Genomic DNA, 20,847 nt, shown 5'->3' on the forward strand with positions numbered 1-20,847 from the left:
CCATACTGTTCCATAGCTACTACACATGGAGGCCTGGTTCACTTTAAACCATGGTTAACATCTAGCCACGGTTGGCTTCCGGTTCCTGTCTGCCTTAATGGAGGCACCTCCCACAACAGCGGGAGATCACTGGCAAAGAAAAAAACAAGGATGATTGAGGGTAATTATCCTTGCAAATCTCCCCCCCCCGGGACGGGGGTGGGTGGGCTCCACTTGCAGTTCATCTCGGTACCTGGCTCTCACTCCGGCATGGAATGCGAGAGGCAGGGAGGCACTGAGTGCAAAAGCATTTTGCCTGCCGATAACCCCGCAATGCCGCCCTTAAGAAGCAGAGGTTCTTCTTTTAGTTAGAGATTAATTTAGCCATGGTTTAACATGAAGGATGCTGGTGCATTCTGCTGAAAAATCCCCGCTTCACTCCTTCACTGACCCAAACCTGGGTTGGCGGTTTGTTGCTTTCCAAACAAAATCGCGAGTAATAGCCAAGGTTTGTTGTAGCCTAACGCTCATGGTTTGTTGCGGGAAATAAACCCGAAAGCTGGGTTTGCTCCAAGTTACATGCCGAGGCTTCTGGTTTGCTGCTCCCAGTTCAGCAGGACCAAGAACAAAGAGGTCCTGCTCATTCTCATTTATAATTTCTCATGTCAACAGTGCCAGAGACTGTTCTGGAAACCAGATGGTCTCAACCAAAGCCACACTGTCTCTCCCTCTCCCTCTGCTTTAGCCGGACACTTTCTCAGGGATTGTCTAAACAGGCTTTGTTTTTGAGCTTTGTTTTTAATGTCAAACCCGAATTTCAGGAGAAGCACCAGCGTGTTCTGTTCTACTGCCATACCTTATCCTGGGAATGGGATTTTAATTTCTTTCAAGAAGAAAGTCCTATGTGAATATGCTTGCAAAATCCCGGGACAAAACCTGCTAAACTTACGTGGGAAGGCTTCCCTTAAAGAGAAAGAAGCGCAGAAAAGCACGGGAATATTCAAACTATATTCTGGTCTGATCTGTGGAGAGGGCCTGGTGGCGTCAAATGCTTCTGGTAACGTTTCAATGACACAAAGAGTACCCAAATGCATCGCATGCCAGAAGCAACTTCCATTGAAAACAATGGTAAAGGAGTAGGGCAGTGGCAGTGTCCGGCCAGATACTTAGCTAGCATTAAAAAAAAATCAGAATCAATGTAATCTGTACTGATTTACGCCACTTGACGACTTTCTTGCATGCTGCTGGCTGTCCATAGTTAGGGTGATATTGTCTCTGTCACTTCATTGACTGTGCATTCTGCTGTTGCTTGTGAAACACTCTAGAGAGCACTGCCTTGCTGTAAAGGATCTCTACTGCTTTAAAGAATGGCTTTCGATGGAAGAAAATGCCCGCAAAGGAATCTATAAGCCTGGATTGATGTTGCTTACCCTACCCAAGTGTAACAGTCTTCCCAGCATACAGCAGGACCCCAATACTTGCACGAGGATCCCACAGTTTGGTAAGCAGTTCAGTAAGTAGCCTGTTGTCTCAACAAATGACTATGTGGCGTAAACTTAATATTTCTTCCCCCGACGTTTTTTAAAAAAGTTTTCTGATATTTCACACAAACATTTCAATACATAATAAAACCTTTTCATTTTGACTTCCCACCCCCTTTCCCATCGTGTTTTAATAGATGTCTTCTATCTATTAAACCTTAACAAAACTACTATCATCTTCAATCCCTTCTGTTGCTCATAGTTCAAATCCTGCTTGCATGTTCATCATATACTGTATATTCTGGCGTATAAGACTACTTTTTAATCCAGGAAAATCTTCTCAAAAGTCAGGGGTCGTTTTATACGCCGGGTGGAGAATCTGCGGTTGAGTATATCTCAAACTCTATATTTTAACTGGAAAAGTTGGGGGTTGTCTTATACGCCCAGTCGTCTTATATGCCGGAAAATACGGTAATAATTTTTCTTTAAATAATCCTTGCTTGTCCAGTCTTCTTTAGTGGGTATTTCTGCTTCTTTCCATTTTCATGCGTAGAGATTCCTACCTGCACTGGTAACATACATAAACAACTTAATCATCTTTTGGGGGACTTCTGTCCCTATTATCCCTAAAAGAAAAGCTTCAGTGTTGTTTTTGTTGTTTACCTCATCATATATCATCTCTTGCAATGTCCTTGTTTTCTTACAAGTCCACCACATATGAAAAAAGGATCCATGTATCTGGATGACAAAGGAAATGGCGTTGGACTTTTGGAGGAAGAGAGGGGAACTAGCCCCATTGTATATTGGGGGTGTGTGTGTGGAGAGATTCTCTTCCTTTAAATTCCTGGGAGTTTACCTTAGTGAAGACCTCACTTGGAAAATCAATACAACCCAGGTGGTTAGGAAGGCCCAACAGAGACTCCCATTTCCTCAGGGTCTTGCGAAAGAACAATGTTAAACAACAATTGATGACCTCCTTCTACCGGTCCACAATAGAAAGTGTCCTCTCATATTGTATCACAGTGTGGTACTCTGGCTTGACAGCCACGGTCAGAAAGTCTTTACAGAGGGTGGTGAACACAGCACATGATATCATGGGCTGTCCCCTGAGCCCTCTAGATGACATCGCAAGGGATCGATGCCTTAGGAGAGCGAGAAAAATTCTCAGGGACGATTCACACCCCAGCCACACCTCTTTAATCTTCTACTCTCGGGCAGGAGATATAGAAGTATAATCAGTCGTACCAACAAGTTAAAAACCAGTTTCTATCCGTGGGCTGTTAGGCTGCTGAATGGAAAAATAATATAATGCTCTAACACCGCCAGACAGCGAAATTTCAAAATCTTTCCGTTACAAATTGATGACATCTTTGTGTCTTTTTCCTTCCTCAGAGCTTAAAAAGGAGGATATAACAAGTGAGTGGCTCTCTTCGGAATCTGCACTTTACCGGAAATGTTTCGTGGTTGTTGTTGTTTTTTTAAAATTTATCAGATTTTCTATGGTAACGGTAAATCGGGATTAAGCAGGACAATAACAGGGGAATGGTGTTTTGACGATGATGTCATGCAAAAAACCATGCATGCCTCGACAGTGCCAAGCATTTTATAAGCTGCTATGTGGAAGCACTCAGTGTTGCACTAATATAATGAGAATTATTATGTAGCCTGGTGTTTTGTTATATAAAAAGGTAAAGGGGCCCCTGACCATCAGGTCCAGTCGTGTCCGACTCTGGGGTTGCGGCGCTCATCTCGCTCTATAGGCCGAGGGAGCCGGCGTTTGTCCGCAGACAGCTTCCGGGTCATGTGGCCAGCATGACAAAGCCGCTTCTGGCGAACCAGAGCAGCACACGGAAACGCCGTTTACCTTCCCGCTGGAGCGGTCCCTATTTATCTACTTGCACTTTGACGTGCTTTCGAACTGCTAGGTGGGCAGGAGCTGGGACCGAGCAACGGGAGCTCACCCCGTGGCAGGGATTCGAACCGCCAACCTTCTGATCAGCAAGCCCTAGACTCTGTGGTTTAACCCACAGCGCCACCTGGGTCCCGTTTTGTTATATACATATTTATTAAATTTGTATACCGCCCTACACCCGCAGATCTCATATGACTGTAGGGCATTAAACTTGATTCCATGCCAACAATCATATTTCTGTGCTATATTTTTGGATGCGATTGAAGACTTAATGGGTGATAAGGAGGCTGCTGAAATGGGTGTTGCAGCATTTGGGCGTGGGCAGGGGAACAGAACATAAGCAGAGCTTTGCTGGATCAGGCCAAAGGTCCATATAGCCTAGCTCCATCTTCTCACAGTGGCCAACCTAGTGCCTGTGGGAAGCCTGCAAGCAGGAGCTGAACGCTAAAGCACTCACCTTTACCTGTGATTTCCAGTGACTGGTAAAAGGACATTCTAAGATGTTCAGCCCAGTTGTTGTCCATCAGGAGGGCATTGAGATAGGGGCATGGCCTTGTGTTCAGCCCGGTGGGATGTGGCACCTTGCTTTACGGTTCCGTTTTCCTCTGTTTCTCTTCAGCAACTTGTTACAAAGGCAATGGGTTAACCTATGAAGGTCCTGTCAATGTCACAACCTCTGGGATTCCCTGTCAGAAGTGGAATGAACAGGTAAGAAGGTTTACTTGAAGCTGGAGGGCGGTAATGGTTTAAAGCAGACTTGAGGCAAGGATTTGTCCGGTTGGAACTCACCAGAACTCATAAATTCCGGCATCTGTCAAGTGGGCGCCATTGCCATTATAAGAGAACAAGGAAAAGGCGTTCATGGTGAGTTCTGGCACCTCTTTTTCTAGAAAAATAGCACCGACTTGAGGTGTACCTGGGAGCCAGTGGTACTGGAGCCTTATTTGCCGCTATGGGTTCCCATGGTTGCGCCCAGTGAGAAAACATGGAAGCAGAAAGACACCTGAGGCTGCTGGCTTCAGAGAGAGAAATATTTATTTCCTGCATGCAGAGGTACTGCGGTGTTCAGACATCCATCAAGTACAAAACTAGTCAATTTTCAGACAGTTCTTATAGACAGTTCTCTGGCTCATCTTCCCACCCCAGAAATCTTCCTCTTGTCCATATAAGGAACATTTCCTGTTGTACATTTCCTGTTGTACATATAAGGCAAAAAGACATTTAGCCCTGAGTTGGTTCATGCGCACTCCAGCAAGGCCATCCTATCTCTGACCTACACAGTCAGTTCCTCTCTGTGCAAGGACAGTTACTCTCTGTGTTATCTCCAGACTCTTAGTCATAGCTTGCCAGAAAGTAGTACAATGCAGATCAAAGTTCACAGCTTTACAGCAAGGTTTCATAAGGCAAAGCTTAAAAAATTCTTTTATACTTCTGGACTAACAATACATTCAGGTAAATATATACAGGTTAGCTAATTAACCCCTTCCAGTACAAATCACTTCCATGGAAGCAGGTCCCATCGCCAACCAGTCCGTAAGACGTTTGATTATTGTTTTTCAAGATGCCAATAGAATTTAACTCACTCTGAAAAAGTATTCGTTTTCATTATTCCTTGTCACCAGGTACCACATTCACATCGGAAAACCCCTCTGGCTTTCCCGGAGCTGTCCAGCGCAGAAAACTATTGCCGCAATCCAGGGGGTGAAAATGCACGGCCCTGGTGTTACACGAGGGACTCGTCTGTGAAATGGGAATACTGCAACGTGCCTCATTGTGGAGATGGTGAGAAACCATAATGTACAGTTTATAGCGAAAGGTCCCGCTTGGGTGTTGATTTTATCACGCGTTGGCTCTAGTCCAGTCGTTTCCATTTCATTTTATTTATGGAAATGCGTTTCTGAGCCGCGTAATGTTGAGAAATCTTTAAACCGTTAGCCCCAAAAGCTGCAGATGCGTTGCTTCAGAATGTTTGACGCTGCGCCCAGTTTTAGCTGGCTTGTTTTGAATCAATAAATTGTGCTGAGAGATGTTGCAGGCATACCATAGATCTGAGCTGCATAGCGCTATTGATAGCTTTGAGCCAGTCTATCAGAATGCAGAACCACGAATCAATCTCCCCGTCTATTTCTGATGTTGAGGCTGTCAGCACCGTTACTCATGTCGCCAAAGTCGAACCACCTGCATGCACACACTGGAGGCCTCAGCAGGCTTAGGAGAACTCCAAAGTTTGCAGAAGTACAGAAAATCTATAAGAGGGCAAATAACTAAGTGGGGGAGAACCCCCAAAACAGTCCAGTGAGCATTCAGTGTGCTCAGTGACCATGGAATGTTGACGGACTCGATGACCCTCGTGGTCCCTTCCAACTCTACAATTTTATGATTCTATGACGGCTGCGGCAGGAAAACTGATGGGTTTTTGTTTTGTTTTTTTTAGAACGGAATGGGGTGGAGTTTCTGGGCCCCTGAACATTATCATTTACGGACTGCAACATTTCAGTTTGCAAGAAAAGATACTGTAAAGGACAAACTGCTTGAGATTTAGAAAGATTATAGGGTTTAACAGATTATAGTCTCTTATCTATTACCTTTCTTGCCTTCTTGCTAACTCATGATTCCCTCCATGCATGTATGTATGTATGTATCCATGTGTGTGTGTGTGTGTGTGTGTGTGTGTGTGTGTGTGTGTATGTGTGTGTGTGTATATCTCAATCACACACTGTTAAATGAGAAATTTGTTGTTGTTGTTCAGTCGTTCAGTCGTGTCCGACTCTTCGTGACCCCATGGACCAGAGCACGCCAGGCACGCCTATCCTTCACTGCCTCTCGCAGTTTGGCCAGACTCATGCCAGTCGCTTCGAGAACATTGTACAACCATCTCGTCCTCTGTCGTTCCCTTCTCCTTGTGCCCTCCATCTTTCCCAACATCAGGGTCTTTTCTAGGGAGTCTTCTCTTCTCATGAGGTGGCCAAAGTAATAGGCCCCATCATTAGAGAAGATTGGAAAACGTTTATTGAATATATGGGGGTGGGGGAATTGTGTACACCTGAAAACTTTGGCAGCATTAAGATAAATTCAACAGTGTAAATAGGTTTTGATGGATGCAATAATGAAATACTGAATGGTTTAGTTTTTGTAAGATATGAAGGTATTTAGGATATGCAAAATGAACCTGGAAAGAGAATAATGGAAGTCATTGATATTTTAAGGATGCTTAAATGAATATTTTAAATTTTAAAACAGCAAATTTAATAAAAATTATATATACAAGAAATAGGACCCATCTGCACTATAAACACACCCTCCAACATTTCTCTGATGGAAATAGGGACGTCCTATTCCATAATAAGAATAATTTTATTATTTCTAGCCCGCCTATCCGGCTGGCTTGCTTCAGCCACTCTGGGCAGCTTCCAACATATATAAAAACATAATAATACGCCCCCCCCCCCAAAAAAAAAACCTTCCCTATACAGGGCTGCCTTCAGATGTCTTCTAAAGGTTCCAGTTACAGGTGGGTAGCCGTGTTGGTCTGCCATAGTCGAAACAAAATAGAAAATTCTTTCCAGTAGCACCTTAGAGACCAACTGAGTTTGTTCTTGGTATGTGCATGCACACGAAAGTTCATACCAAGAACAAACTCAGTTGGTCTCTAAGGTGCTACTGGAAAGAATTTTCTATTTTGTTTCTAAAGGTTATAAAGTTACTTATCTCCTTGGTTCAAGGGTTGCCTAACTCCATATCCTCCAACATTTCTCCGATGAAAATAGGGATATCCTAAGGAAAAGCGGGACATTGCAGGATCAAATCAGAGACTGGGACAGCTTCTGTAAATCTGGGAAATGTTCCTGGAAAATAGGGATAAATTTGGAGGGTCTTTTATGCAGGGTACCCTGGGAAGAGGAATTAACCATTAAACCAGCCTGGGAATTGTCACCCATTGAAGGGAATTGGGATTTCCCCGTTGATAGAATCCATGTATAAAAGCTATGTCTTTGCTAACTTGTTGTTGCTTAGTTGTTTAGTCATGTCTGACTCTTCGTGACCCCATGGACCAGAGCACGCCAGGCACTCCTGTCCTCCACTGCTTCCCACAGTATGGTCAGACTCATGTTGGTAGCTTCAAGAACACTGTCCAACCACCTCGTCCTCTGTCGTCCCCTTCTCCTTGTGTCCTCCATCTTTCCCAACACCAGGGTCTTTTCCAGGGATTCTTCTCTTCTCATGAGGTGGCCAAAGTAATGGAGCCTCACCTTCAGGATCTGTCCTTCCAGTGAGCACTTAGGGCTTATTTCCTTCAGAATGGATAGGTCTGATCTTCTTGCAGTCCATGGGACTCTCAAGAGTCTCCTCCAGCACCATAATTCAAAAGCATCAATTCTTCGGCGATCAGGCTTCTTTATGGTCCAGCTCTCACTTCCATACATCACTACTGGGAAAACCATAGCTTTAACTATACGGACCTTTGTCGGCAAGGTGATGTCTCTGCTTTTTAAGATGCTGTCTAGGTTTGTCATTGCTTTTCTCCCAAGAAGCAGGCGTCTTCTAATTTCGTGACTGCTGTCACCATCTGCAGCGATCATGGAACCCAAGAAAGTGCCAACTTAACATTTATCAAATAAATGTGCTAACTTAACATTTATCAAATAAATAAATGTTTCCCTTTCAGCATCTTTGACCCAGGAAACTACAAAGTTGAGCGCAGCTCCTCCACATTTCCCCTTCGCCCCCTCTTCCTCCCCGACATACTCCATGACTGTCATTATCTCCATCATCTCCAGTTTCGCAATGCTGATCATCCTTGTGATCCTGGCTCTCATTTGTTGCCGGAGGCGCAAGCAGCTGAAAAACAAAACAAGGTAAGATCTGGGGCTTCCCTGGTTGCAGCCTCCTTCAGAGAGAGACCCCTTTAAGTAAAACTCTTGGAGGGAGGGAGAAAGAGAGAACGCTTCATGCCGTTAATTTCAGCTTTGAAACGGTGCTTACGGTTGAAACTTCAGCGCTGATTTATTTTAATGCAAACGAAGGATGCTTTTCGTCCATCACGGGGGGAAATAATTAGAAGCAAGGGTGGCGAAGAAGAATTTGGCTCACCAACGTTGTTTGTGGTTTGCTTGGCAGAAGGACAGTCCTAATCATGTTTAATCAGAAGTCCCACTTGGTCTAACATAATGACAGCACTTAGGATTCTGCATGTAGAAAAATGGAAGGAAGAAGAAGTTGCCACCAAAGAAGAATAGATAAACAGAGTGGTGGATTACCGCATTTTTCGCTCCATAGGGCGCACCGGACCATAGGGTGCACCTCGTTTTTAGAGGAGGAAACAAGAAAAAAAAATTTCTGGTTTTCCTCCTCTAAAAGCCCTGGGGTTTTTTTAGGATCAGCTAAAAGTTTTGCAGCTTTTTTTTTTTTTTTTGCAAAGGGAAAGCCCTGTTTTTTTTGAGGATCAGCTAAAAGTTTTGCGGCTTTTTTTGCAAAGGGGGGAAAGCAAAGCTCCTTTTGCAAAGGGGGAAAAGCAAAGAGGAAAAGCTCTGTTTTTTATGGGGTTCAACTCACATTTCTGCAGCTTCTAAAGGAAAGGGTGCATTTTCTACAGTTTCCAGACAGATAATCTAATCAGCCAGTCACATGTCGCTGGGAAAACAAACAACCTCCTTCTGCAGCACATTCAACAATGGAGGGCGGGGCTGAAAGGGAGCCGGGACTCTTATCTCTCTCCCGATCTCTGCTGAGCGGGGTCCTTTCAACACCCCCTTTTCTCTTTGTAAAATAAAAAGCACAATCTGCTTTTGGCCCCTGGGTAATTCAGCTCCAGGGACCACCATTCGCTCCATAAGACACACAGATATTTCCCCATACTTTTTAGGAGGAAAAATGTGTGTCTTATGGAGCGAAAAATACGGTATGTGAAATTGGCAAAGTTAATGGCTAAAACAAGAGAACCTAATGAGGATTGTTTTGTGGAAGAATGGAAGCCCCTTTCAAATTATTTAAAGAAATACCATAGCATGAAAAATTCGCAAGCAGGATTTGATCTATGAGCAACACAAGGAATGAGAGGTTATTATATTGTTATTATGGCATAAGAGAGAGAAGCTGGGGTGCAGCAAGGGGGAGAAATAAAAAAACCACTATGGAAAACAAGGTGGGAAGTCGACAAAACGAATGAAAAAATTATCATGTATTGCAGTGTCCATGTGAAATTTTTGAAAATTTAATAAAATATCACATAACAGGGGGGGGGGGATGAAGAAGTCCCACTTGGACTAATAGTTCTTGTAGTAGAGCAGAGGTGAGAGCCAGTGTGGTGTAGTGGTTAAGAGCGGTAGACTTGTAATCCGGGGAACCGGGTTCGTGTCTCCGCTCCTCCACATGCAGCTGCTGGGTGACCTTGGGCTAGTCCCACTTCTCTGAAGTCTCTCAGCCCCACTCACCTCACAGAGTGTTTGTTGTGGGGGAAGGAGAATGTTAGCCGCTTTGAGACTCCTTTGGGTAGTGAAAAGCGGGATATCAAATCCAAACTCCTCCTCCTCCTCCTCCTCCTCCTCCTCCTCTTCTTCTTCTTCTTCTTCTTCTTCTTCTTCTTCTTCTTCTTCTTCTTCTTCTTCTTCTTCTTCTTCTCATTTCAACCCCAAAGCTGCCTTGCCTATGGAGCAGCCTTCTGGCATCCTAGTGGTGGGCTGGCCGGTGGGTGCAGCTCTTGCCTTTGCAGAAGAGATTGCAGTCCAAGTATGCAAAAGTCAGAGGAACATCTGTCCATGCAGGAAGTGAGAAGCATTCGAGGGAGCAAGAAGTGTTCAAGCCCAGACAAAAGAACTGGAGGGTGTGTGGGGCAGGATCAAGGAGGCGGTGGGGCCTATAGAGGACCCCAAGGGCCAGATAGAGAGGCTTGGGGAGCCACTTGTGGCCCTGAACCCTGAGGTTCCCCACTCCTGATTTGCATTGGTGGGCAGGCTGTAGAGTGATTGGCAGTGGTGAACCCCCCCCCCAAAGAAGCTCTATAACACTTGGCTATCTGCTTCCCCCCCCAAAAAAAAACTTTTTGCGGCCCCCCAAAATAGGGGTCGTCTTATACACAGGGACGGAAAAAATACGGTATTTGGGTTAAAACTTATACAAAAATTCATATTTTAGGATAAATGCATGAGCTGTGCCTATTGTGAAAAGGTGCATTCAGAGGGTAATGCAAACATTGTGCACTTCTTTTTTGTTAAAAAAAAATCAGATTGAAGCAGAAATTGGATGAAAGGATTTATGAATCAGCACATGCGAAACGATTGTGGACTAGAAATAGTCAGGTCTATCGATGCCTAGTCGAGGCTGGGTCACAACAATTGCTCATATTAAAAACAGGCTTGTGTCATTGGCTCATAGTTGTCAACTTTTCCCTTTTATTGCGAGGAATCCTATTCGGAATAAGGGAATTTCCCTTAAAAAAGGGAAAGGTTGACAGCTATGCTTCGGCTGATGTAATGCACATTTTGACCTTTGACCTTGAAACCCTTCTCTCCCCATTTTGGTTACCACCTGTCTAACAGACATACTGAAGGCATCTTGCCTTCATGCAAGAACTTCTCTGGTAACCATTTCCTATGTTTGTTCATGAACGATTCTCTTGAATGTGGTAAAAATAGGGTTTAAAAATTTGCTCGAGAAGCTAGCTAAGCAGCATAGCCAAGGGGTCGAGCCAGCCCTGCCATTAGGCAGAGGGATAAAGATATTTCAGGGATGGGGAGATTCCCAGCAAGATGTAGAAGGGCATTGGATATGGGCAAGGTTAGATTACAATAGAGCAGTGTATTTTAGGAACAGTTGTTGTAGTTACCTTTATATAACTCATAATAACTATAGCAGTCTTCCCAACACAAGGCTACATAAGCTGCCCTTTGCTGAAGTAAAGAGAAAGTATTTTTGGCACATTTGACTTACGTATATAAGGCAGTTTAATTTAGTGTGAAGAACTAGGAATACAGATGTTCCTGGGGACCAATTGGAAGGGATGGCACTTATTCCTACATAAATTGTACCCCTATTAACTCCTGGAATAAAAATAGCTTCATACAGATATCCCATCCTTTATACATTTTTCATGCACTAATTATTTTCAGATAAAACAAAATAGAAAATTCTTTCCAGTAGCACCTTAGAGACCAACTGTGTTTTTTCTTGGTATGAGCTTTCGTGTGCATGCACACTTCTTCAGATACACTGAAACAGAAGTCACCAGTTTCCAGTAGCACCAGTGACTTCCAGTAGACTGGTGACTTCTGTTTCAGTGTATCTGAAGAAGTGTGCATGCACACGAAAGCTCATACCAAGAACAAACTCAGTTGGTCTCTAAGGTGCTACTGGAAAGAATTTTCTATTTTGTTTCGACTATGGCAGACCAACAGGGCTACCCACCTGTAACTATTTTCAGATACACTTCTCTGCAGACTGACTACTACAGTCGATGGTTTCGAAAAGCTGCCTGCTGGTGCTATTTGATCTCTCAACGAGGGTCTCCTATTTTAATTGTTGCTGTTTCAAAGGCATTGCTTTATTGCTTATTTTAATTAAGGATGCTTATGTTTTGATGTTTTAACAGGATTGTTTCTCGTGTTTCTTTTACTTGTGGATGCATTCAATTATTGAAGTTAATTTTTAATACTTGTGCAATTGATTTTTATTGATTTTTTTGCTGGTAAACTGCTTAAAACCCACAGCGACACCATCCACAATGTTATGCCTGCTCTAATCTTGCAAAAAAACAGAAAGACAATCACGGGATACAAGTAACCAAGGAAAAAAAGTATCAAATACTCAGCCGTGACTAAATCCCTAAAACGAGGGACAGGTATAATAGTATAATAAAGAAGAAATAACTCAAACTTAACTGAAAAATGGGGTGAGGGTCCCCAAACAACTTGGTGAACTTAGACATATATATATATATATGTATTACTCAAATGAAAACCCTCAAAACTGAAACCCTAAACTGAAACCCAAATCTTGCGACAAATCTTCCATCCATTGTTTCAGGGAGTCGGCACCTCCAGCTCTGACAACACTTCCTTCTGAGCTCCTACTGGACAGATTGCACCCCAATCCCATGTACCAGCGCATGCCTCTACTCTTGAACCCAAAGTTATTCAGTCTGGAGTATCCGAGGAACAATATCGAATACGTGAGAGATATTGGAGAAGGAGCTTTCGGTCGGGTCTTCCAAGCAAGGTAAATGACCAGCTGCCATCTCTGGTCATCTCTTTTTACATGAATGTTAGACACGTTTTTGGTCTTCATTTTTCTATGTTTCGATGAATTATCTATTTTTTATATAATTTTTTTCATATAAACAGAACAAAATACAAAATACAAACACTACACACAAAAGAAAAAGAAAAAGAAAACAAAACACATAAGAACACCTAACTAAATAGCAAAAATTAAAACATCAAAAATACAACAAATAAGTTCTATAACATCCTCAAACTTGTTTAAATCTTACTAATGGACTTCCTCCCATCCTCTATGCTGCGTTCATTTCAAATTTACTTTAGTAACTTTATAACAGCTTTAAATCATCATTAACAATTAATCTGTTCCTTATCTATCACCTTATCTCTATCTTTATAAACTTATATCCTACCTACACAGCTCAACAATTCTAGCAATTATATCCTACTTTTACTGAAAACAATTTATACTGTCGCCATTAATTCAGCTGATTTCCAGTTCATATCTCTATCTTTTCACGTTTTTTCCATATAGTCTCTGAATTTCTTCCAATCTTCTTGCACCACTTACTCCCTCTGGTCTCGGAGTTTCGCGGTCAGTTCAGCGAGTTCCATGTATTCAATCAACTGTTTCGATGAATTATCTAAGCAAGGAATGGCTATTGCCCCCAAAGGCAGAGGTCAAAAAGGCATTTAACTTGAGCTGAGGCATGTGCAGAAAACGGTGTCGCTCGTGGTTGCCAAACCACATGGGCCAGCCTTGCAGCTGTGTTGCTCTCCTGGGAGATTTGTTTTCAGATGGGCACAAGGCCACTCTCCGGCATTTGACAATGATGTGACATTTACTGTATCCACACTGCAGCTGTCACACTGCCATATGTCCGGAGCGGGCGACGCGAGAACTGGAAGTTTGCTTTGGAGACTGGGACTTCCTATAGCTACTGGGTAGTAAAACACCCTGACGTTTCAGCAACAGCTGGACAAGTTGGCTTTGGGATGGCTGCTTCATTCCCCCCCCCCCCCAAGGCGGGTGTCTCCTTCTATATAATGCCATACATAGGGACAGCGAGGAGATGGCATCCCCACAGGCGTGGCCATGGGCCAGCTCAGACATAAATAATCTCAGCTGAATCAAGGGGGGTGGGGTTATTAAGGCAAGAGGGAGTATTGTGCTTGAGTGGAGGTGCCACCGGCCCTGAGGCTGTGAGGTTCCCTTCCCACCTCCTTCAGAACCCCATCTTGAGGCCAGATGCACTCAGATCATGCTAGGACGTGGGAAAGGGATTTCTAAGCAGGGATCCTGAGCCTCGTGTGGGAATGTTCAGGGTGGCAGGAGAGGATATATGGTTTACAGTGGTAAAAAAATGAAACCCAACACATTTCATTTTTTGCCTCTTTGTTTTTTGTTTGGTCTGGATTTGTCCCCTTTGCTGCGACAGCGCGGCACAGGCTTTTAAAATCTTAAACCTATTTTAATAATTTTATTGTTTACTTTTTAACGGTGTTTTATGGTGTTTTGTGTAAAGGCATGGACCTCACAAACCTAATAAATGTTGACTTTGTTTGTTTGTTTGTTTACAGTGGTACCTTGGGTTTCATACGCTTCAGGTTACATACTCCGCTAACCCAGAAATAACGCTTCAGGTTAAGAACTTTGCTTCAGGATTAAAACAGAAATTGTGCTCTGGCGATGCAGCGGCAGCGGGAAGCCCCATTAGCTAAAGTGGTGCTTCAGGTTCAGAACAGTTTCAGGTTAAGAACGGACCTCCGGAACGAATTAAGTACATAACCAGAGGTTGTTGTTGTTGTTCAGTCGTTTAGTCGTGTCCGACTCTTCGTGACCGCATGGACCAGAGCACGCCAGGAACCCCTATCCTTCACTGCCTCTCATGTTAGTAGCTTTGAGAACTCTGTCCAACCACCTCATCCTCTGTCGTCCCCTTCTCCTTGTGCCCTCCATCTTTCCCAACATCAGGGTCTTTTCTAGGGAGTCTTCTCTTCTCATGAGGTGGCCAAAGTACTGGAGCCTCAACTTCAGGATCTGTCCAGAGGTACCACTGTATTAATATCCTTCCTAACATGCGCTAGCAAGTTTCTTTATGTGGCAGAGTTACATCCCCCTTTCTTACATGCACAGCAGATAGCTGGCTGCAGGCTTGTGTAAGCCTCTCACAATAATAGTAACAACAACAACAACAACAACAACAACAACAACAACAACAACAACAACAATTTATTTGTACCCCGCCCATCTGGCTGAGTTTCCCCAGCCACTCTGGGCGGCTCCCAATCGAGTGTTAAAAACAATACAGCATTAAATATTAAAAACTTCGCTAAACAGGGCTGCCTTCAGATGTCTTTAAAAAATAGGATAGCTGTTTATTTCCTTGACCTCTGATGGAAGGGCATTCCACAGGGCGGGCGCCACTACCGAGAAGGCCCTCTGCCTGCTTCCCTGTAACATCACTTCTCGCAAGGAGGGAACTGCCAGAAGGCCCTCGGTGCTAGATCTGTGTCCGGGCTGAACAATGGGGGTGGAGACGCTCCTTCAGTTATCCAGGACCGAGGCCGTTATACTATACAATTATATTATATTATACAATTCAGTCTGTCTATTCCCATTCTTGTTTTACTGTCACTCAATCCTAAACCCTTTCTCTCCCTTTCTCTCCCGTTGCATGCCATAATGGAAAGCATTTGTACACATTTTGTGTGCATGTCTTACGTAAAACACGCACTTTTATTCATAACACACACTTCTACATGCTTTTCTGTGTAATTGCCAGTAACTGATGCATCTTGTATGCATCTTTTGCGTGAAAAATACGTATTTTTTTCATGTGGGTGCACGTTTTGCTCACTGAAAATGCATAGCAAAAGGGATGCTCTCGTTTTCTGCAGTAGCACATGATTATTCTCTCTGCCTCGTTCCCTTTTGTTCTCCTCCTCTCTTAGGGCCCCTGGACTGCTTCCTTACGAGCCGTTCACGATGGTGGCTGTGAAGATGCTCAAAGAAGAAGCCTCGGCAGACATGCAGGCAGACTTCCAGAGAGAGGCGGCCCTCATGGCTGAATTCGATAATCCAAACATTGTGAAACTTTTAGGTACCAAACCTGACATTTCCCCCCCCTTCTTTTTAAAATCATCAATATGCATTTATTTTTGTTATGGACCCCCTGCTTGTCCCACAGCACGGACTCAAAGATGCAGGCAGACTAGGCCACCATCTTGGGTGACATATTGAGGAAGGAGTCTGGCCTCTTGTGCTATTTCTGACTTGGTTCACATGACACAGGGAGCCAAACTGTGGCTTACCAAGACCCATAGCTGTCAACTTTCCCCCTTTTTTAAAGGGAAATTCCCTTATTCTGAATAGGATTCCTCGCAAGAAAAGGGAAAAGTTGACAGCTATGCCAAGACCGCCATTTTGCTCTTCTGTGTTACTTTCTAAACTAAGCCAAGGTTTGACTTAGTTTGTCACCCAAACTGGGACTCATGGCAGGACGTGGGTGGCGCTGTGGTCTAGACCACAGAGCCTCTTGGGCTTGCTGATCAGAAGGTTGGCGGTTCGAATCCCCACGACGGAGTGAGCTCCCACTGCTCTGTCCCAGCCCCTGCCAACCTAGCAGTTCGAAAGCATACCAGTGCGAGTAGAAACGATAACTAGATACCACTGTGGCAGGAAGGTAAATGACGTTTCTGTGCGCTCTGGTTTCCATCACCATGTCCTGTTGCGCCAGAAGCGGTTTAGTCCTGATGGCCACATGACCCGGAAAGCTGCCTGCGGACAAACGCCGGCTCCCTTGGCCTGAAAAGTGAGATGAGTGCTGCACCCCTTAGTCGCCTTTGACTATTAACCATCCAGTAGTCCTTTACCTTTTTATCCTTTTATCTCATCAACTGCATGCCACAGCCGAGAACAAAACAATGTTTTGCAAACCATGCCTCTGACACATCTGGCTCCATGTGTGAAACTGATAAATTAATTCATAGAATTGTAGAGTTGGAAGGGACCCTGAGGATCATCTAGTCCAACCCCCCGCAATGCAGGAATATGCAGTTGTCCCATATGGGGATCGAATCTGCAACCTTGGAGCACCATGCTCCAACCAACTGAGCTATTGGTTTCAAAGAGGTTAAAACCCATTGAAACTCAATTAAAATTGTGCTATCTGCAGAGCTCCGGAGCCAGCTGCCTAACCTGTCGCCACATTAACTGGAAGTCTTTGATCTATCTGTCTGTGTGTGAACTGAGGGCTCTCCCAGAATCCTTTGCAAAAGCAGGGCTGCCTCTCCTTCCTTCCACACAATGCATGATTTGATGATATCATGCTATGCCTCCTTTCTCCCCATCAACATCATAGGCCTTTGGGCTGGTCAGCTGCAAATCTCTCCAAATGAATATGACTGGTTCTAGCAATCAATCCAAACAAAGTTTATTTTGCTAGACATATTGTCAAGCCAGAAGGTTTTTTTTGGGGGGGGGGAGAGGTGTTGCAGAGGGGTTTGAAGTTAGTTCCTTGGGCCAAAGTGACTGTGTACGTTTCAGCAGGAGAAAAGGGGAAACAGGAAGTGGACACTCAGTTGGAGCGATCCCTTTGTTTATTATCACCATGCTGGATAAATTAGGAAAGGCCAAAGGAATCCCATCAGTTTCATGTTGCGGGGGTGTGGGACTGTTGAACATCACTTGACCTGAGAACCCTTTTACGTGCACACTTGTCTTTTAGCCTGAAGCAGCTGTTTTGGAAATGTGAAATGTCTGTGTGTCTCCCCACCCCCCGCAAATGGTGAGAAGGAGCGAAAATTCAGCCTCAGTGACTAAATGGGACAGAAATGTCCATCAGGAAAACAGAGGCTTAGATTTACTTGCACAATTTGTTCAGTTTCCATACTCCATTTTTTTTTTAGGTTTAATACTAGCTCTATAAGGCTGTATACTTCAGCAATTCATATCTCAAAAGTTGCACAATTGCACAATGTAATCATTTAGCTCGTTCCCGTGGTTAATGCTCCAGCAGCTGAAATCTGTAAAAATCCTGAACAGCCATTTGTTGTTGTTGTTCAGTCGTTCAGTCGTGTCCCACTCTTCGTGACCCCATGGACCAGAGCACGCCAGGCACGCCTATCCTTCACTGCCTCCCGCAGTTTAGCCAAACTCATGTTAGTAGCTTCGAGAACACTGTCCAACCATCTCATCCTCTGACGTCCCCTTCTCCTTGTGCCCTCCATCTTTCCCAGCATCAGGGTCTTTTCCAGGGAACAGCCATTAGCTGGCATTAAAACAAGAGATTTGGACATGTGGGAGAAAACCATAAACGTAGCCAGAGATCTGTTAGCAGGAGCACCTATTGTACGAAAGAGGCAAACCACTTTTAAAACAGAACAGTGGTTAAGCTGTTTGGCCACAGAAGCCAAAATAGCAGTAAATGCCCTTGCTTTATGTACTGCTCTCCCCAAGGTGCACAGACCTTTTGGATCCTAAACATTAATCTTCCAGATGAAATGAATCAATTGCTTCCTTTTGGGGGGTTGTGTGTGTGTTATGGTGAGACGTTGCATTTTACATGTTGTGTTTCTGTGCCTTTCTACAATTCTGTTTTGCTTTCTCGCTCGTTTCTTTGCACATGTTGGCAAATTCAGGACCTCTAGGTCTCGACCTCCATGCAATAGGAAGGAGCGGGCATAGCTTCGTCACAGCTTTAGCATTCCTTATCTTCGTTTTATGTATTTGTAATTTTGGAAATTGTCAGTGCTGAAGAGCCTTCATGCATAGCCTTCAAAGGAAAAACAACCAGGGAACAGTGTTGTGAGCAAGGCTGCACATTTGAGAGGGCAGAGGCAGGAAGGGTGAAATATACTCGGAGTCCAGTGTGAATTTCATGCTCTTTATTCAGCTCGTAGTAGTGAGGAATGCAGTTCCCTCAAAACGTTTGCTTTATATACACTATTTACACAATGGGCCCCACGTGATTGGCTAATTCCGGGATACTCCTGTATGCCAATCGGAGTGCGGATTCACTTCCACCTGGAGCTGGATTGGGTGGCTCCTGCGGACCAATCAGACTGCTGCAATCTCAATCCTATTGTTCTGGGACCTATCAGACTGCTGCAATCTCAATCCTATTGTTCTGGGACCAGTCAGACTGCTGCAATCTCAATCCTATTGTTCTAGGACCAATCAGACTGCTGCAGTTTGGATCCTATTCAACTCAGTACATAACAAAGGGACTGGTGATTCTCTTCCCAGCAATGGTACTAAAACAATTAGTGCATACATTGGTGCCATGGTTATTCACACAACACTAACACATGGGAGAGCTGCACTCGGGTGGCAGGAGGAAAGAATCCCATTGGGATCAATGCACTGAAGTCATTGCGCGATAGGACACATTTCTGCTCATGCAACAGAATTTTGGCACCCCCAGCTCAACCTGTGGACCCCTCCCTCCAAAACCTGGGGGGAAGTCCCGAGAGTAGATTGGGGGATGGGTTGTAGGGGAGGGGGGAGAGGGAGGGGAAGTTGCATTTCTTGAGCCACACAGTGGCTTCGTGGGACACAACTTGCCCTTCCAGCAACTCGGTATCATAACATGAGTTATTGTTGATCTCGTTAACAACAGAAGCAATAAAACTCCTAAAACCCAGAGTTTGAGTGTTGGTAGTTGCAATTCCAAGTTGCAATTGCAGTTGACCAGTTGAGGAAGCATTTTATGGACCTCCTTCCTTAAATAGCTAACTGCTGGACATCCTCTGTAGGGGGGGGGAAGGACCTATAAGATTATTATTTTTTAAATGCCTGCATATCCTGGCACATTAAATAGCACCTTGCTATTGCAGACCAGTTTGCTGGCCTGTAAGCAAGCAGATATTTATTGCATGTCTATCCTTGATTTCAGGGGTGTGTGCTGTCGGAAAGCCCATGTGCCTACTTTTCGAATACATGGCCTTCGGTGACCTCAACGAATACCTGCGCAATCGATCGCCACGCAACCTCTGCAGCCTAAGCAACAATAACCTAGACATGCGGATCAGGCCCTCAAGCCCCAGCGTGCTCGGTCTCTCGTGCACCGACCAGCTCTGCATTGCCAAGCAGGTGGCGGCCGGCATGGCCTACCTCTCGGAACGCAAGTTTGTGCACCGCGACTTGGCCACCAGGAACTGTTTGGTGGGAGAAAACATGGTGGTCAAAATTGCAGACTTTGGTCTCTCCAGGAACATGTACTCGGCAGACTATTACAAAGCCAACGAGAACGACGCCATTCCCATACGATGGATGCCCCCCGAGTCCATCTTCTACAATCGCTATACGACTGAGTCTGACGTCTGGGCCTACGGCGTGGTCCTGTGGGAGATCTTTGCCTTTGGCCTGCAGCCCTATTATGGGATGGCTCATGAGGAAGTCATCTATTACGTGAGAGACGGAAATGTCCTGTCTTGCCCAGATAACTGCCCTCTGGAGCTGTACAACCTCATGCGCCTGTGTTGGAGCAAACTCCCTTCTGACAGGCCGAGCTTTGCGAGCATCTATCGCATCCTGGAGCGCATGTATGAGAGGTCAGTGGCAGCTGATCATGCATGAGCTGTGCGACCGAGGGCAGCTTTTCATGGCCTCCTCTCTTGAATGACTAAGCTTGGGTGGAAGAAGGAGTCTGGAGGACCTCAATATATCAGCAGGGGCAATTGTGCCAACACTGTCTTTGTAGTTGCTGCTTAGGCAACATTCCCAATAGGAAACTGAAGCAAGTGTGGTTGTTGACTTGAGTGAAGACCGCAACTTCAGGAAGCGTCACAAGTGTATTTTGAAAATAACCAGCAAGGACACTGTTCTTGAAATGTCATTTTTGTTTTCTGTTTTCTTTTGAAACTTTTTTTTATCACGACTTTCTGTTATGCCAAAAACACGACGTTTAAAAATAAAAAATCCGCCGCTACTAAAACAAGATCAGAGAATAAGCTAAACCCAGCAGCAGAATTTCAAATATTATCAATCGGAAGAGGAAACGAAGAGTTTGGAGGGGGGGGCATGTTGGCTATTATAGCAGGAGCACTCAGATCAATTCTAAAAACCCAACTCCTTCCAGAGCAGGAAGTTATTTACAGGTGATTCTGAACGTGTGTCTGTATCTCAAGTCTTGATTTATCCTGAGTCACAACATTGCTCAATCTGATCAGGGCAAGCAAAAGTACAGGGTTTCATCTTGTATGTATTTTATTGGAAAACTGCTTCCAAAATATGTTTATTAGAAGAAATTCGCACTGA

General features: G+C 44.4%; 1 protein-coding gene across 4 annotated transcripts in view; it reads left to right on the top strand.

Moving 5' to 3' along the window:
* The window catches only part of MUSK (muscle associated receptor tyrosine kinase), a 59,501-nt gene extending 38,654 nt beyond the window's left edge, over positions 1–20,847 (top strand). For all 4 annotated transcript variants that reach the window (XM_033173454.1, XM_033173455.1, XM_033173456.1 and 1 more), the window contains 8 exons: positions 1,305–1,480; positions 2,853–2,876; positions 3,992–4,080; positions 4,995–5,154; positions 8,039–8,228; positions 12,391–12,582; positions 15,540–15,688; positions 19,484–20,847. In XM_033173454.1, the coding sequence (XP_033029345.1) occupies positions 1,305–1,480; positions 2,853–2,876; positions 3,992–4,080; positions 4,995–5,154; positions 8,039–8,228; positions 12,391–12,582; positions 15,540–15,688; positions 19,484–20,166 (1,663 nt within the window). In that variant the 3' untranslated portion in view covers positions 20,167–20,847. The remainder of the gene's footprint in view (positions 1–1,304; positions 1,481–2,852; positions 2,877–3,991; positions 4,081–4,994; positions 5,155–8,038; positions 8,229–12,390; positions 12,583–15,539; positions 15,689–19,483) is intronic.

The sequence above is a fragment of the Lacerta agilis genome, chromosome 16, assembly GCF_009819535.1.
Source record: "Lacerta agilis isolate rLacAgi1 chromosome 16, rLacAgi1.pri, whole genome shotgun sequence".
Taxonomy (NCBI): Eukaryota; Metazoa; Chordata; class Lepidosauria; order Squamata; family Lacertidae; genus Lacerta; species Lacerta agilis.